Below are 16,855 nucleotides of genomic sequence, written 5' to 3'. Positions count from 1 at the left end.
TCACGTGTCCCGCGCGGGTCAGGTGACGCGCTCGCGCCCGCCCAGCCGCGCTCCGCTCCGCTCCGTCCCGTCCCGCGCCGCTGCCGCCATCGCCATGACGGGGCTCGCGCTGCTGTACTCGGGGCTCGGCCTCGCCTTCTGGACCACGCTGCTGGGCGTCGGTCAGCGCCGGGACGGGGGCGGTGGGGCCGGGCTGGGGGTCACGGGCAGGGCTGAGCTGAGGGGCAGAGGGGCGGTGGGTCACCGGGCAGGGCCGTGGGGCACAGAAAGTACCGGACTGTGAGGCAGAGGGGGCCGTGGGGCCGGGCCGTGCGGCAGGAGGGGGCTCTAGAGGGGTGTGGGGAGAGACTGCGGCAGTAGCTCGGGCTTGTGTCCCTGCTGGCAGCTCCCTTGCCGGAGAGGGGCTGGAGGGGTGGAAAAGGAAGGCGGCGGTCGAGGGGGTGCAGGGTTGTCAGTCCCCCGGTGGCTGAGCTGCTCTCGGGCGGAGGCAGGAGGGCTGCCACGGCACCGGGAGCGCTGCTGTGGGGCTCCTTCAGCCTGGGCATCTCCCCGTGGGCGCTTTGAGCTGCTCCCACGGAGGGCTCGGACCTGCAGCAGCTCCATGTATCTGTCAGCGGCTGTTGGATGCGTGGCTTTTGGCACTCGGAGCCTGTCTGGTTGATCCGCTTCTTTGTGTGTGCGAGAGCAGAAGGGTGCTGGTGACAGTCAAAGGTTGTGTTTGGATTTGGTGGATCAGGGGAGGCGCCTGGTTTTTCAGGCTGTGACAGTTGGTGTCTCCTGGACAGAGGAGATCACCCTCCCACTTCACCAAGCTGTGACAGCATAAGGAAATGTGCAAGTTTGTCCGGATGATTGCAGAGCGCATGGCTGTGTTGCAGCTTGTGGTGGCCTAGGCTCTGCTGCTGATGGCATTGGGCTCAGCGGCACTGAGGATGGAGTTAATGCTTCCTGGGAAGGGGATGACTCCAAGGGGTAGTGGGAAGATTTTCAAGAGGAAATAACCAGCTGGAGCTGCTGGTTATTTCCTCTTTCAGTGCAGAGTGAAGTGACCATGAGCCAGGCAGAGGCTGGGGAGACCTTGGCTCCTGCCTCAGCCTTTGGGTGAGGGGAGAGACCGAGTCAGAAGCTGAGGGTGTCTCACTCCCTCGTGTTTCCAGGGCCTGGTGAACCCAGTGCTGGGCCCAGGGCTGCCTTCCTGGGCTCTCTGAATCATGCAGCTCGCACCAGCGCAGATGCACGCTGCAAACTTGAGACTATTGGAAAATGTCAACGAGCTGATCCCAGATGCTTTTAACTTCCCCTGCCCTGTTGCAATCCCTTTTCAGGGAAGGAGCGAGCAGGAAGCGGTCTTGCTCTGCGCAGTGTTGCAGTGCCTCTTTGTGCTTTCCCTCCTTGTCCTGAGCCCTACTTTGGTGCTCCTGTTCTGCTGCCCTGGCTCTTTTCTGCCCTTCTGGCTGCAGGGCTGAGAGCCAGAGCTCCCAGGAAAGCATCCTTCTGTTTCTTTTGTATGTGAATCCAAGGCTACATCTGCTCTTGAAGAGATGGAAGGTGCCCCAAGGATCTGCCCTGAGCTGGATGTAGCTCTCTCTTACCACTCCTGGGGAGTGGGGGCAGCTGAGGCTGGCTGGGTTCAGTTCCTGCTCTGCAAGCCAAGCAGTGAAGCCAAAACACAAGTCCCAGACTGGTTGGGCCCAGCACTGCAGAGATCGTCCCTGAAGGTCGCCAGGCGTGCGGACCAGGATGCAGGCTCCCTCCGCACTCCCTGGCTGTGGTGGCACCGTTCCTCGTGGTGTGTGTCAGTGCAGGGGAGGGGGGCACCACGATTCTGCAGGCAGGAGGAGTGACCAGTGTTACCACTTCCCGTTTTGGGGCCTGCTTGCCTGGCAGCGCTTGTACGTCCTCCCAGTGCATGGGGTGCTGAGCCCTGAGTCGCATGTGGAGGGGTTTAGCACACAGGGACCATGGGGACATCCCTGGGGTGAGGCTGGCAGGTCTCCCTACGCTGCAGCGCCAAGGCTCTCCCACGGGCTGAGTTGTCCTCAGGTCTTGGCTGTGGGCAGGGTAGGGTCCTTCCAACCTGGGGCACGTGGTCCTGCCCCTGTATTGCTACTGGGCACACCACTGGCTTGCCATCACCCTGGCCTCCAGGCTGCAACTCTGGGGGGAAGGGAGCAGTGGGACACATGCAATGGCCTCTTTGCTGCTTTTAAGCATTTCAGAAGTCTCCTGTTTCCTCTTTTTCCAGCTGTACGTGGGGTGGGTGTCACACAGCCACTGGCTCTAGTCAGCAATGGTAAAGAGCTGTCCCTTCACCCTTTTTATCTGGTGTGGAGCAGACAGTGCCATACTGCCTGTGCTTATCTGTTCCTTAGGGCCAGGTCTCTCTCTTTTCCAGCTGTGCACTGCAAGTCATGCAAAGAGTGAGTGTCTCTTCTAGTCTGCAGCTGCGTTTCCCGCTCATGAGCTCAGAGCAAGGCAGGGTTTCAGTGCAAGCACCTCTGCATCTGCTCTGGCTGTGCGGGGCTGCTGGGCATGACTCCCGGCTGCAATTCGGCACAGGAGAGGAGCACTCGGGGTGCAGCAGGGAAAGCTGCCATTGTAATCCCTCCCTGGAAAGGAAAGGCTTTTCTGGGTTTCTCAGGGCTGTGCCTTGGTGTCTCCTGCCTGTGTTGGAGTACAAATTTCTCTGGAAATGACTAACTTTGGAGGAAACACTGAGGACAGCAGGCACATCTTGAACATCCACAGCCTTGGAAAGGGAGGTACTGGGGGGCAGCTGCAGCTTCTGGTGTTGACGGACTCCTGGGGAGCAGCACAGACACTGGTGGGATGGTGGCAGAGCAGCATGTGATGGTCAGACAGGGCACAGCCTCTCACCTCTTGCCTTCCCTGTGAGAGAGAAGAACTCACGGCTGGTCAACCAGTGCTGTGGCTCTCTAGCGGGGCCGAGCCGTTGGGTGATGTGGATGGAGACTGTGCTGGGGCACAGGGCTCCCTTCAGCCCAGGGTGGCCTGTGGGTGCTCAGCAGGGTCAGGGAACAGAAAATGGGTGTGACAACCACAGCAGTCCTCTTCTCAGTGGGGTCTGGTGGTATCGCAGGTCTGGGCTGTCTCTGTCCTGCGCTGATGCGGGAGTGCTGAGGTCACTGGGACTGGACTTCGGTGGGGCACCCTGCCCCACAGCTCTGCATGCCTGAGCTAGTCTTCCCAGTAACCTTCCTGTGTGCTGTGGTGTGCTCCTGGGCTTCTGCCCCGGGGCTCTGCAGGTGAGGGAGGAAATGGCAGCGCCAGACTAGTAGCTGGTGCCAGTCTGAAGGTTCCCATGTCACTCTTGCTTTCTAGGGATCTGCTACACAATATTTGACCTGGGCTTCCGCTTCGATGTGGCCTGGTGAGTTCCCTGTAAATACCGGCATCCTCCCTGCCGAGTACAGGGCTGTGTGAGGAGGTGGTCGGTGTTGGCAGTGCCTGGCGGGGAACAGCGCTTGCTTTTGAGTGACAGGCAGTGGTCACTGCATCGCAGGGGAATGAGAGCTACAGTGCTCCCTGTGAGGGGGGTTAGATGCAGCCCACATGTATGTGTGGCTGGCTCCATATAGGGTCCTGGTGCAGCCATCACTGCCCTTCCCACCTCTATCCCAGCCCACTCCCTCTCCCAGCAGCCTCCCAGCCCAGGCTTCCCCTTCACAGTGAGGGTTTGGGAGGGAGGTCTCAGTCCATGCAGGTGAGGGTCCTGGGTCACTGGCTGGCAGAGAAAGGCTCTCGTGTCCCACTGTCTGGTAATGTCCAGCCCATCTCAGTCTGCATGATAGGGTGGGGGGTACCTGTTGTGGGGCTGTGCACCATGACTAGAGGGGCTCAACCAGTGTGCTAACTCAGGGCACTTCTTCCTCTCCAGGTTCCTGACAGAGACCTCACCCTTCATGTGGTCCAACCTGGGTATTGGCCTGGCCATCTCCCTGTCTGTGGTGGGAGCTGCTTGGTGAGTGGGGCTGGCTCTTCAGCAGGCTCCTGCTGTCCCACCTCAGTAGTCACTTATATACTGCGGTTTCCCACGGCGGGGCAGGGGCGGAACAGAGTGTACATGCAGGGGTGTGGGACTGGGTGGGTGGGTCACTGCAGCAGTGGGGCCAGGTTGCTGGGTTCCTGGTGGGTCTGGGCAGACCACCTTGTGGGCTGCAATGGCAGTGGAGAAACAAGGATGTCCCTGGCTCTCTGGAAGCTATGCCCCTGAGCCCAGGCCACGCAGTGGTGGCTCTTGTGCCCCAGCAGTTCTGCTAGTATAGGTGGTGGAGCTTGGGACCACTTGTACCCTGGGGGTGGACAAGACAAGTCCGCAGTGTCCCCCAGCTGCATGCCCGATTCTTTGCTCAGCTGGAAGATCCTGGTTTCCCTATTGAATCCTTCAGCGAGTGCCAGACCCTCCACCAACCACCCTTGTCTGCCACAGGGGGATTTACATCACGGGCTCCAGCATCATCGGTGGTGGAGTCAAAGCACCTCGCATCAAAACCAAGAACCTGGTCAGGTAAGCATAGACCTGGGATTAGTGCTTATGCCACACCTGAGTGGGGCAGGTCCCAGCCCGGTGCAGAGGCTCCTGTCTTCTCTCTAGCTGGGTGCTGCTGGCAGACCATTCCTTGCTGAGCTGTTTGCTTTCAAAACAAAGAGCCCTAAAGGAGCCAGGGTGCTGCTTTGAAGAGTCACTGTGTGATATCACGCAGTGAATGAGCCCAGTGTGTTCAAAACAAACACCCTGAGATCACACTTCCTGCCCCAAGCAAGGGTTCCCCTGGCCAGACTTGCACAGCCCTTCCCCAAAGGAGCAGAAGGGGGCTGGCAGAGGGCAGGGCTCCCTGGGCCTGCTTCCCACGGGGCTGTCACAGCTTCCTTGGGCAGCACAGCACAACCAGCACCCAGCCTTTGTCCTTAGCAGTTCTTCCCTTGTTTGAGAGGAAAGCAGCAGGTGGGCTGGTTTGCCTTTCTGCCCTGGGCAGCAGTGGGGCAGGCTCAGATATGGCCGTGGAGGGGTCTGGCTGGCTGGGCACAAAGTGGCAGGGGCTGCTCAGGGTGGAGCAGAGCCTGGGGCACTGTGCTGACTGACTGGGACACTGCTCAGACTTTGCCTTTCTCCCACAGCATCATTTTCTGTGAGGCTGTGGCAATCTACGGGATCATCATGGCAATTGTCATCAGTAACATGGCTGAGGTACGGGAGGACCTGGGGGGCCCTGCCAGCCCTGAGCCAGCCTCGGGGCCATGGTGGGGATGGGCAGCTGGGCATGGGCCAGTGTTGTGAGCGGTGGCTGTCTGGGGACTTTGGACGCTGTTGTGTCTCTGGGAGCCCCTGGGCTGGTGGTCTGTGCAGTGGCCCTTGTCCATGCTGAAGAGTGGGTTGGGGAAGTACACACAAGGCAGATGTCATGGAGCCACCCAGGGACATGGAGTCAGGGACCAGCTCTGGCCAAACTGGGGCTGCCTCATGCCATACTGGGGACAGGTGCCTCTCCCAGAGACCATGGACTTGCCTGTAACCCAGGCCCTGTGCTTTCTCTCAGCCTTTCTCTGCAGTCACCCCAGAGACGATTGGAGCCAGGAACTACCACGCAGGTAAGGACCGCTCAGTCCCTGGTGCCATTGTGAGCATTGCCACACCCTGACCGCTGCCTCCTGCTGCTCCCTCTGCCCTGGGCTGTAGAGAATGGGACTGCAGGGCCTGGCTCACCCGGCCTGTGGCCTGCTGCAGGTGTCTGAAGGATGTGTGACTCTTCTGCCAAAAAGCAGCTTTTTGTTTACCTTCTTGATGCTCTCCTGCACCCAGCTGGGCTGTGCTGCCAAGCGGCAGCACTGCTCCTCGCTTGGGCAGCAGCAAATTGCTGTCACCTGCTGGCCTGGCGCTGCGGGAGCCAGGGCACGGCCTGGAGCAGTCCTGCTCCCCAAACAGGAGGACGCTGCTGGTGCTTGGCAGCTCTAAGTATTTTGTCTCCTCAAGGCAGAGCTGCTGCAGCGTGTCCTGGTTGCAGGTGGAAGGGGGTTACCCCCTGCTCTTGCAGCGTTCCTCTCTCGCAGGTTTCTCCATGTTTGGGGCTGGCCTGACCGTGGGGTTATGCAATCTCTTCTGTGGAGTCTGCGTGGGCATCGTGGGCAGTGGGGCTGCCCTGGCTGATGCCCAGAACGCCAGCCTCTTCGTCAAGATCCTGATCGTGGAGATCTTTGGCAGTGCCATAGGGCTGTTTGGGGTCATTGTTGCTATTCTGCAGGTACCTGCCTCCTGGGGCCACCAGGCTTATGGGAGCACAAGGTGCCTGTCACCCTGGGTGCTCTTCAGCTCCGGGGAGACACACCTGGGCTCCAGCACAATCCTCTGCATTGGGATGGGGAGGCTGCTCGCAAGGTTTGGGATGGCACAGCTCTCTCCACTGTATGCAGTGCCTATTTGCAGCCATGTGAATTCTTGATGGCCCCTCTGAGCAACTGTCACCTTGGGTGCACCCTGTGTGATGCTCATGTCTTATTGGTGGGGTTGATAAGCTGTCTGCAGCTTCTGGATGGTTGTGGGGTGCTTGGGTGGGACTGGGGTGCTGGGCTGGGATTTGTGGGGTATGGCCTAACCTCTCTTCTTTCTTTCTAGACATCTAAAGTAAAAATGGGCAACTGAGCTCTGTCCCACCCAGCCTGTTCCAGCCCACCCCAAGAGGTGCTGTATATATTTATTTAACGTTTCTATCCTTGACTGGGGCGGGAGCTGCCCAGCGGCAGGAGGCCGGCTGTGTAGAGCTCCATCCCGCCGATTGATCGGCCCCTCGGAAGAAACAAATTTCTCTGTGTGAATTCTGCCCCCGGCGGCCTGGCCCAGCCCACGGGGCCCTGCTGCTGCGTGTCCCCGGTGTGTGTAGAATCGACCACCAGTGCAATTCTGTGTCTGTGAAATAAATAATGGTTCTCGTCCAAGGATGCAGCTGTTCTTCTGCCCTGCGCGTGTCGGGGAGGCTTGCAGAGAGCAAGTGCTGATTTGGGCTGACCCCTTGCTCGGAGATTCACCTCTGTGCCTCTGGCAAAGTCCCTGCCTGGCTCCAGGAGCCTGGTGGTGTCCTCCCTGTGTGGGGTTAACCCTGCTGCCTGCTCAGCCTGCAAGAGGCCACCCTCTCTGAGCTGTGGGAACGCAGAGCTCTGCTTTGCTGCCCGGAGCAGGTAGGAGGCTGCTGGAGCAGGCAGCAGGCAGCTCCACGCTGCCTCTGCCAGGTTCCTACCAGCGCTGGCGCTGCCCCTCATGAGGCATGCTGGAGGCACAGGCACAAGCTGGTCTGGGCCTTTTGGCTCCCATCCAGGTAGTTTAGCACAGAGGGAGTGTACACAGTGTCCGTAGCCCCATTGTGCAGCTGGGGAGCCCCAGAAGGGCAGAGGAGCAAAGCTTTTGCCCCTTCCAAGGCTGTCCCTCAGCCAGCAGCTCCCTTGTGTGACCGTTGGCTGAGTGCTGCTGCCTGGGCAGGTGCTCTTGGGTGCTGGGGCTCTCCAGTCTGCAGTGCCCCTCTGTCCCAGGGGGCCCTGGCAGAGGTTCCAGGCGTGGGGATGCTTTGCGCTGGCTCTGCTCCCCTCTCCCTGGCTGTGGTGAATACAGCGTGGGGAAGCTGGCTGTGGACAGCTGGGCCTGCAGCTCTTCTGCTGCTTGGGGGAAGGGAAGAATGAGGCCCATACCTCTGCAGTCTGCTGTATCCAGCACAAGGCCCTCATCCTGCTGTGCTGCCAGTACACCTTTGTAGGGGGAGCATCTGTCCCCTGGTGCTGTTACTGCTGGGTCAGAGCGGATGCACGCCTGGAGCTGCCCATCTCTCTTCCCACCAGGATGCAACAGGCTGGAGCTGGGGAAGCGTTCATGCCTGTTGATTTTGGCTCTTGGGACTAGGGCAGCTGCCTCTGCATGGCCTCTCTGAGCTCTGCCGACTTCCCAGCTCTGCACCCTGTTCTGCGTGTTTTGGGACAGCAGTGTCTCAGCCTGGGGTGTGGAAAGACTGCTGGGGCAAACCAAGCCACTGTTCCTGCCAGCTGTGCTGGCTGCTCTGGGTCTGGAGGCTGCAACTGGAGCTCTGTGTGCCTCACATAATGGCAGGGACACAAGCTGGGCCCTGCCTACTCAGAAGAAAGGGTGTCAGGTGTGGGCAGAGTTTTGCCTGTTCTGCATGAGGGCTGTACCCCCCTCCCCTGGCATTGCTGCTGCTGCCGCTGCCCAGAGATCTCTGAAGCCGCAGAGAGCTGCAGGGCCATCCTGTCAGACCTGTGCCGAACTCGTGGGGCTGCCTTCAGGAAGGAGATGCCTGGGGTTGGAGAGCCTGCACGGGTGGTAGAGAAGCTGCTCCATGGGTTAATCATCTTCCTGGTTAACAACTGCCTTGAATGACCCACTTGTCTTTCAGTGATGGATCTCGTTCTGCCCTGCCTTGGTATGACAGAAATCCATCCACTGTCAGAAACCTCCCTCTGCAAGGTGCTTTTCTGCCCTCCAAATGCCGCCTGTGTGTATCGCGTCTTTGGCAGGGGAACAGGCTCTGAACTTGGCCACGGGCCCCTTGTGAGGACACGAGGCCCACCAGGGCTGGTCTCACGGTAGCGTGGATGGCCCATGGCCCCCCTCCCGCAGCCAGCAGTGGCGAGGTGAGCATGCCCCGCACTTTCTTGTTCTAGGTGCATGCACTTGGTTTCTAGGCCTTTGCACTTGGATGTGCTAAATACCTGCTGCTCAAGCATGGAGAAAAAGCTTAAGAGGGGCTCCAGCATATTGCGCCTCACCTCATTTAGGAGCAGCAGGAGTTGGAAGATGATTTGGTGACCGCATGTAAGTACTCATGAGGGAAACGCCACCTGCCAAAGAGCTGAACCAAGAGCTGGAGGTAGAAGTTGGACAGCTTTCAGCAGGGCTTGCTTGCAGAGCTGGAGCAGGGCTGGGCTGGCTGGGTGCTGCTCTGATCTCTGCTGTAAGGTTGTCTTCTAAAGGGAGCTGCCATGAGGCAGAGGGAAAGGCCTCACTCCAGTGAGCGGCCGGGCACAGGGCATGAGGAGGACAGGGGCTGCTCGAAACAGGCACAAATGCCGTGGGGTGGCTGGCAAGAAAGGAAAGGCTGCGGATGGTGCAAAAATTACTCGTGGTGGGCCGAACTCTCGGGACCAGCCCAAGATCTTTCGGTGATGCCATTATGATAGGGAGAGTGAAATTTATTGCTAGGAAACACTGAGAAACGCGGAAAGTGGGGGGAGAAAGGAGCCACAAATAGGTTGCGACGGGCGCTGAGCCAGCACCAACACTCGGGGACGTGGGAGTCGCCCTGGGTAGGCCGGTGAAAGCGCTGCCTCCCACGCTGCCAAAAACGCAGCGGGAAGGAGGGGAGAAAGAGACACCGAGAGCCCCTGTCCCTGTGTCCCCGGGGGTGCGCGGAGGGTCCCCGGTGCCCGGCTTTTGGGGCCAAGGGCTGAGCACCTCGGGGCGGAGCGGGGGGCATCGAGCATCCCGGGGGGCCGGGCGGGAGGTGGTCTGCATCCGTGGGGTTTGCATCCGTGGGGTCCCGGTCCCGGCGGGGCTGCCCTCGCCCGGCAGCAGCGCGGTCCCGGAGCGCGGGGCGGGCGGCGGCGGCGGCCCCGCCCGGTGCGGCGGCGGCGGGCGGAGCCGGCGTGCGGGCGCGGCCCCGTCTCCCTGCGGCTCTCGGTGGTGCGGCGGCCCGGCCGGCAGGGCCCCCCCGCAGCCCCGGGCATGGGAGCCCGCGGGCCGGCGGCCGGGGCTGGAGGAGGAAGAGGAGGAGGAGGAGGAGGCGGCGGGGGCCGCTGACCGGCGCCGGGGCGGCGCGGCAGCCCCGAGGCCGCGGTGAGTGGAGCGGCGCGGACAGGCCTGGCTGGGTGGGGGAGGGCCGGGATGGCCCCGGGATGCGACCCGGGGGATGCGATCCCGGTCACTTATGGGTGGCACCGCCCCGGCTCGGGAAAAAGCCTCTTTTTGAGATTGTTTCTCGTTTTTTAATAAGTTTTTGCGTGTGTCGGGGACTGGGAAAAATTTGGGGAGGGTTGGTTGTGCTGAACGCGGCCCCTCGCCCCGCTTTTGGCCGGGAGAAGGGCGGCGCGGGGGGAGCCGATGGCCCCGGTGGGCACCGGGGCCATCGGCTCCCCCCGCGCCGCCCTTCTCCCGGCCCAGGGATGTCCTGTGGGAAGAAGGATGGAGCCCATGGGGATGAGCAACCCCTCCAAAACGAGCATCACCAGCCCCATGGCACACACCACGCTGGGGTGAATCCCTGGGGACCAGCTCCCCAGCCCCAAGCTGCTTTTGGCCTCTCACACCCTGCGAAGATGCTGTGGTGTAAGGGGCGGGGGGATAGCATCATATTTCGTAGCCCCCCACTTAGCGGGTGTTTTTAAGCCCACTCATGTTCGTGGCATCCTGTGGCCGCCGTTTGATGGAGCGCTTCGCTTTTGTTCCTGTCGAGCATCACTCTCCGCTCACCTCGTGGACCACCCTGCTAAACCCTAAAACCCGCTCTTATTTTTCCCCAGCACATCCCCACCTGGTTGTCGAGACGCCACCGCTCCATGTGCTGCCTGCTGCTAGGGCTGTGGTTTTTGGAGAGGGTTTCTGGCAGGCACTGGGGACAGGCAGGTCCCTACACCAAGGGCTCTGCTGGGTGGCAGGGCGCCATGACCGTGAGAAGGTTTGCGAGAGAACAGCAAGCCCGGTTTTTCTCCAAAGGGCGACTTTCCAGAAAAAACCTGGATGAGGAGTTGGGGTGCTGGGGCGTGCCAGGAGACCCCTGCCCGTGGGGACCCCGCTCTGCGTCCTGCGGAGAGAGAGGGTGGGCACAGGTGGGGCATCGGGCTAGGAGCCTTTTCCAGCACCTCCCTGCCTGCGGTGGTCTCCTGCCAGCACCCTGCTGCCTGCCGGGGTCAGCCCTGCGGCTGGGAGAGGGCAGCCGGAGCAGGATTGGGTGGGGGGTCCTGCTTCACACCTCGGCTCCGATCCCCGCTCCCAGCCGGTGCTGCCGTCACTGCCGGCTTGGTGCCCTGCAGCTCCCCGGGTGGCCCCACCGGCCGGGGCTGGCAGCTGCCGGTGAGCTGGCCCCAGGCCTTGGGCCAGTTGCCAGCACCCTCGGGTCCTAGCTGCGCTCCTGCCGGGGGGTCCTGCCGCACCTCCCTGCCTGCTGGGGTCCCCCCGGGGTCCCTGCAGCGGCACTGGCCTGTCCCAGGCTCCCCAGGGCCTTGCAGGCTCCCCAGGGCCTTGCAAGCCCCCGTGCCTGGCCCTCGCGGTCGCCTTGCCCTGTCCTAACAGCTTCCCTGAGGGCAGGGACCGGGGCAGGAACCGGGGTGCACGGCCGTGCTGCAGCCCGAGCCCTGGCCGTGGCGGGGCTGGGAAGGGCCGGATGGTTTGGCTCAGCCAGGGCTCTCCAGTGACTCTCCCGGCTGCCTTCCCGGCAGGGCTCTGGCCCCGCTCCAGGTGTCATGTGGGAGATAAGGGGACCCTGGCTCCCAGCAGCTCCCGGTGTCCTGGGGGGCCTCACCACCGGCAGCGGGAGGAGAGAGGACCCACGCCGCTGGCTGTAAGCCGGGCTCCCCTGGACGCAGCAGGGACCCCTGCCCCGGGAGCTGGGACGTCCCGCTCGGCTTGGCTCGGTGTCTGCCGTGCAGCTGCTCGCCCTGCTGGGCACCCCGAGGAGGGCCCCTGCCAGCATGGCGCTCGCTGCCGGCCCCACTTCGGTGCTGCTGCTGGGGTGCAGCGCTGCGGGGGGGGTTGGGACGGGGAGCAGGGAAATGGGGTGCCTCGGAAGGGGTGGCTGGTGGGGGCACCCGCAGTGCCCTTGGGACACCCCAGGCTGGCTGCGTTTTGGAAAGCGTGACCTTCAAGGGCCCAGCCTCCACGGAGGCTCTTTGCGGCACCAGTGGGGGTACTCCCCTCCCCTGCCTGGGGGGTGACGGGGACAGGGAGTGGGTCTGGCCTGCTCTTGGCCTTGGAGGGCAGGGAGGAGACTTGCTGCATGGGGCTGGGGACTTCTCGCGTCTTCACGGCTGTGCCTTCAGAGCAGGGGTCTGAGTGCAGCATCCCCACAGGGTGCTCTCTGGCATACCGACCTGCGAGCCCATCACCTCCTCATCAGGCCTGTGCTGTTCCTGCTGCCCTGGTGTCGTTCGGGCTGGGGTTGGGGGCTAGGCTGGCAGTGTCCTGAGTGTGGGGTGTCTCGGCAGGATCAGGACCGTGGCTGGAGCCGCCCCCCTGCCCCGCTGAGCGCACATGTCCGCCTGCCCGTGCCCGGAAGATGACCAGGCTGCTCTTGGGGGTGACCCTGGAAAGGATTTGCAAGGCCGTGCTGCTGCTCTGCCTGCTCCACTTCGTCATCATCATGATCCTCTACTTCGATGTCTACGCGCAGCACCTGGACTTCTTCAGCCGCTTCAACGCCAGGAACGCCTCGCGCACCCATCCCTTCTCCAACTCCTCCCGCCCCAACGGCACCGTCCCCAGCTACGGGCCGGCCGGTGCTGAGGCCCCGTCCCCCAGCGCCAAGCCCGGTGCCAACCAGTCTGCCACTGAGAAGCCCTTGCAGCCCTGCCAGGAGATGCCTCCCGGCTTAGGTGAGACGTGTGGGGCGAGCGCGGGGGGGGAAGTTGGGCTCTGGCTCTGAGTGTGGGGCTGGGGTGGGCACCCGTGGGTTCATCCCCGTCCCCTGGGCCCTGGGCATGGCTTCCTGGAAGTCCCAGGGGTGGAGCAGTGGAGAAAGCCCAGCCTGGAACTGGTACCAGGACAGCTGGTTTCAGGTTTTGTTAGCAGCTTGCCCAGTCTCTCTGCCCCTGTTTGGGAAAGGTTTTGGGCGTCCTCTGCCCTCGGCAGAGCCAGTCCCCCTTGCAGGTCCCCCTCGCTGTTTGCTCCACCGGCCTGGCCAGGAGCAGCGGGTGACCATGACCCGGACTGTGTCCCATCCTGCGGGCATCGCCCTGCCCTCCCTCTTGCAGTTGGGCGCCTGCTCATCGAGTTCAGCTCTCCCATGAGCATGGAGCGGGTGCAGCGGGAGAACCCCGATGTGCACCAGGGCGGCAAGTACACGCCTCCGGACTGCCTGCCCCGGCAGAAGGTGGCCATCCTCATCCCCTTCCGGCACCGCGAACACCACCTCAAGTACTGGCTGCACTACCTGCACCCCATCCTGCGCCGGCAGAAGGTGGCTTATGGCATCTACATTGTTAACCAGGTGAGGGGGGCAGGGGCGAGGGGATGGCGGGACCGGGGTGGTCAGGCGGGTGTTGCTGAGCTCTGCCCCGCAGTTTGGCGAGGACACCTTCAACCGGGCCAAGCTGCTCAATGTGGGGTTCCTGGAGGCCCTCAAGGATGACGAGGAGTACGACTGCTTCATCTTCAGCGACGTGGACCTCATCCCCATGGACGACCGCAACCTCTATCGCTGCTACGAGCAGCCGCGGCACTTTGCTGTTGGCATGGACAAGTTTGGGTTCAGGTGGGTGCTCTGCGGGGCTGGGATGTTTCCCTGGGCAGGGCTGGGATGACGCCAGGGCCACCAGCCTCAGTGGTTGCCCAGGGCAGGCGTGGGATCACTGCCTCAAATTGTAAACATGGGACCGGAGAGCGCACAGAGCCCTGGGTGGGAGGGTGACACAGGAGAGGGCTGGTGCTTGTCCCTGGGGGGCCCGATGGGGCTGACCCCCATCCCTGCCTGTCCCTGGGCGTTGACCTGTTTGCTGTTGTCCTGCAGGCTGCCCTACGCCGGCTACTTTGGCGGTGTCTCTGGGCTGAGCAAGTCCCAGTTCCTGAAGATCAACGGCTTTCCCAACGAGTACTGGGGCTGGGGAGGAGAGGACGATGACATCTTTAACCGGTAAGTGACAACCCCTTGCCAGTGCCGGCTGGTTGGGGTGTGCTGGGACTCCCTGCTGAGCACCGACCTGGCACCCTCAGCAGGACCAGGGCTCCTGGTTTTGCGGGGAACATGCACGGGGCATGCCACATGGCAGGAAGGGGTTTAATTACCCTCCAGCTTGAGGGCTGGTGACCCTCATGGATCGAACTGGCCCCTCCCAGGGCACTGGGGGGCCGTGGGGCACCCATGTGCTTGAACCCCCCCAGCATGGTGGGGCCCGGCCCCCTCCCGCTGCGGTGTGAGCTGCACCAGTGGGGTGGCATGCCTGTGGCATGTGACATGCATGTGGCATGTGGCATGCAGCCTGTGGCATGCCCGCGGGTTCCGCTGCAGACCAGGGCCGGGATGCAAAACTTGGAAGCATCCCGGTGGCGGCCGCGCCGCAGCCAAACAGGCATTTCTGCCGGCAGCCGGCAGGCCGCAGCACAGCCCCGCGCAGAGCCGGAGCCAAATCCCCTGGCACGCACCCCGCGTTGGGTGCCGGAGCCGGATGGCTCCTGCCTCGCCTCCCGCGGGTTTCCCCAGGGTGCTGCCCAGGGGAGTGCATGCGGCCGGTGGTGCACAACCGGCCTGTAATGGCCGGGCGAGCAAAACACCCCTTGCAGGTGCCGCGAGCGCGGTGGTGCGGTTGCGGTTTCCGTCCAAGGTGGGCTCGGGGTGGGGAACAAGCAGCGTGCGGAGCTCTGGGAGAGATTCAGGCAGCCCTTAACGTCTGGGGGTGGGCCCCGAGGGAAGGGCTGGGCACCGGCATTTGGAGACCACAGCTGCCGGCCTGTGGAGCCGGAGGTCGCCGGGCGGGAGCAGTGCTTCGGGCACGCTCCGCCATGAGGCATGCGGCACCCTCGGCCGTGGCACTGGCCCAGCCATGGTCTGGCTTTGGTCAACTTGGCTTGGCACAGCCCTGTTTAAGCAGGTACGGGTTTATTTGGGCCGGGGCTGACCCTGGAGGTCTCTGGGCTGGGGAATGTCCCACCCTGGTGCCCACATGTGGACCCCCCCTGCTCCCGGCCCCCAGCATCTCCCTGAATGGCATGAAGGTTTCAAGGCCCGACATCCGCATTGGGAGGTACCGCATGATCAAGCATGAACGTGACAAACACAACGAGCCCAACCCGCAGAGGTGAGTGAGCCGCAGGGGACGGGGACAGCCGGGATGCTGGGCGATCCTTGGGCTGCCTCTGGCTGCTGGCTCTCCTGCTCTGCTCACCCTCGCAGAGCTGTAGCACTGCTGGCACTGTGGCAAGCCCCCCCGAACCCCCCCACCTCTCCCCCTCATCCCACTCCCATTTCCACCAGATTCACCAAGATCCAGAACACCAAAATGACGATGAAGCGGGACGGGATCAGCTCACTGCAGTACCGGCTGGTGGAGGTCTCGCGCCAACCCATGTACACCAACATCACGGTGGAGATCGGCAGGCCGCCCCCCCGCCTGGCTCGGGGCTAGCATTTGCCCTGCCAGCAGAGCCACCGGAAGAAGGCTCTGTGCCCGGGCTGGCTGGGCACAGCAGGTTTTGCCCCAGTGCGAGAGCCAGGACTGGACGGGGTTGTTTTCTGCCTACTCTGCTGCCTTCTGGAGACGGCTGCCCCCCAACCTGCCCCTCAGTCCCCAGGATTTCTCTGCCCCCTCCGTCCCCACGAGTGTGTTTGCAGGACCCCTGCCCCATACTCGGTGTGTTGGCAGATGAGCCCGGCCGCCCCACATGTGGCTCCTGGCACAGAGGGAGGGGGCAGCCCCAGCCCTGGCAAGGAGCCCCCTGCCCATGCCAGCTCCTGCCTGCACCCCGGCTGGGGAGGGTGAGATCCCACTGCTCCAGGAGAGCTGGGGGAGTCCCCACCGGCGCTGCGAGAAGTGGGGTGCAGGCTTCCCCCTTCACTGGCGCTGGAGCCGCTGCTGCCCCGGCCAGGGGCGGGAGCAGCTCGGGCCCCCCTGAGCAGGCAGGACGGTGCTGCCCCAGCTGAGCACTGCCCGCGCTGCTGGGCACGCAGACATGGCTCGCTGTCTTCCTCTGCTTTAGTCTGGTGCTTAGAGCCGGGCCCCGACTCAGCTCTGCCAAACAGAGACCTCTGGTTAGCAAATGCCCCTCGCTGTACCTCAGTTTCCCCAGGGCTGGGGGGTGGCGGCTGTATCCTGTCTGCGCTCCCAAAAGGCAGACGCTGTGTGTGCATGTGCAGCCCCTGCCTGTGCCTGCCCTTGCCTGCCCTCCCCACTTTGGGGGGGGATGGGGCTCATTTGAACCCCCCCAGTCCCTCTAGGCAGGGGCTGGCGCAGGGAGGCGGCTGCCCCACAGCTCCCTCCAGCAGCAGGTGCCCCACAGGCAGTTTGGGGGCCATTGGGGTCTCCCCCTTTTCTGGCTTTCCCCCTCCAGGCCTGGGTCAGGGGGGCTGTGGGCAGGAGAGGCCGGGGCCATGCAGGGTGGGCACCCCGTGCCCCTCCATGGGGCTCGGAGCCCCAGCACCCCCCCACCCCATGGAGGGCTGGGAGCAGTGGGGCCGGGAGTGGGGCAGCACGCCGGGGCCGGGGGGGCACCGGTGACTTTTGTACATTTGAATGTCTGACCCTTTTTTTGAGCGTACGTTGAATGCAGCGTTCGGTCGTAGAGACCGGGGTTTTTGTATTTAATAAAAGTTTCAAAAGTTTGTGGGGTTTGTGGGACCGGGGGGGGGGGAAGGAGTTCCCATGAGATGGGGCAGTTTCAGCATCCACTGCGGGGGCAACCCTGCCTGCCACCTCCAGCTGGGGGCTGGGACGCAGAGCACCCCTCCCTCGCCCACCCTCGGAGCCCCCCAGCTCACCCAGCCCTGGTGCAGCACCAGGGGCTCCAGCCCCAGCTAGGGCGAGATGCCCAGGGCACGTGTGGGGCAAAGCCAGCTGCCCTCGCTGCTCTGTGGGACACTTGGTGGGCACCCCCCCTTGGGGACAATGCTCTCCCCCAGCAGGGACAAGCCCCTCTCCC

At 63.1% G+C, this 16,855-nt stretch overlaps 2 protein-coding genes across 3 annotated transcripts; both read left to right on the top strand.

The window, feature by feature from the left end:
- The first annotated feature begins 3 nt into the window (after positions 1 to 3).
- On the top strand, positions 4 to 6,954 carry ATP6V0B (ATPase H+ transporting V0 subunit b). The gene is made up of 8 exons (XM_072868113.1): positions 4 to 161; positions 3,343 to 3,391; positions 3,899 to 3,982; positions 4,451 to 4,528; positions 5,140 to 5,209; positions 5,559 to 5,610; positions 6,070 to 6,260; positions 6,632 to 6,954. Exons 1-8 carry the CDS (start codon positions 95 to 97, stop codon positions 6,656 to 6,658), a joined length of 618 nt encoding a protein of 205 aa, XP_072724214.1. The 5' UTR covers positions 4 to 94; the 3' UTR covers positions 6,659 to 6,954.
- Positions 6,955 to 9,715: 2,761 nt separating this feature from the next.
- On the top strand, positions 9,716 to 16,538 carry B4GALT2 (beta-1,4-galactosyltransferase 2). Of its 2 annotated transcripts, none has more exons than XM_072868971.1 (7): positions 9,716 to 9,850; positions 12,214 to 12,600; positions 12,979 to 13,214; positions 13,288 to 13,478; positions 13,734 to 13,856; positions 14,914 to 15,018; positions 15,195 to 16,538. In XM_072868971.1, exons 2-7 carry the CDS (start codon positions 12,285 to 12,287, stop codon positions 15,343 to 15,345), a joined length of 1,122 nt encoding a protein of 373 aa, XP_072725072.1. In that variant the 5' UTR covers positions 9,716 to 9,850; positions 12,214 to 12,284; the 3' UTR covers positions 15,346 to 16,538. The 2 variants fall into 2 exon arrangements, with proteins under 2 accessions (XP_072725072.1, XP_072725071.1); XM_072868970.1 differs by having other exon boundaries at positions 14,812 to 15,018.
- The last annotated feature ends 317 nt before the right edge of the window (positions 16,539 to 16,855 follow it).

This window comes from Ciconia boyciana, chromosome 7 (genome assembly GCF_034638445.1).
Source record: "Ciconia boyciana chromosome 7, ASM3463844v1, whole genome shotgun sequence".
Taxonomy (NCBI): Eukaryota; Metazoa; Chordata; class Aves; order Ciconiiformes; family Ciconiidae; genus Ciconia; species Ciconia boyciana.
Note: the sequence above shows the minus strand (reverse complement) of the source record. Positions and strands in the feature narration are given on the sequence as shown.

Bases quoted from the DNA above. Each gene is read 5' to 3' on its own strand.
- ATP6V0B (XM_072868113.1), top strand. From the start codon at position 95: ATGACGGGGCTCGCGCTGCTGTACTCGGGGCTCGGCCTCGCCTTCTGG. The intron at 162-3,342 runs GTCAGCGCCGGG...CTTGCTTTCTAG, and splicing joins GACCACGCTGCTGGGCGTCG to GGATCTGCTACACAATATTT. The intron at 5,611-6,069 runs GTAAGGACCGCT...CCTCTCTCGCAG, and splicing joins AGCCAGGAACTACCACGCAG to GTTTCTCCATGTTTGGGGCT.
- B4GALT2 (XM_072868970.1), top strand. From the start codon at position 12,285: ATGACCAGGCTGCTCTTGGGGGTGACCCTGGAAAGGATTTGCAAGGCC. The intron at 13,215-13,287 runs GTGAGGGGGGCA...TCTGCCCCGCAG, and splicing joins GCATCTACATTGTTAACCAG to TTTGGCGAGGACACCTTCAA. The intron at 13,479-13,733 runs GTGGGTGCTCTG...GTTGTCCTGCAG, and splicing joins ATGGACAAGTTTGGGTTCAG to GCTGCCCTACGCCGGCTACT.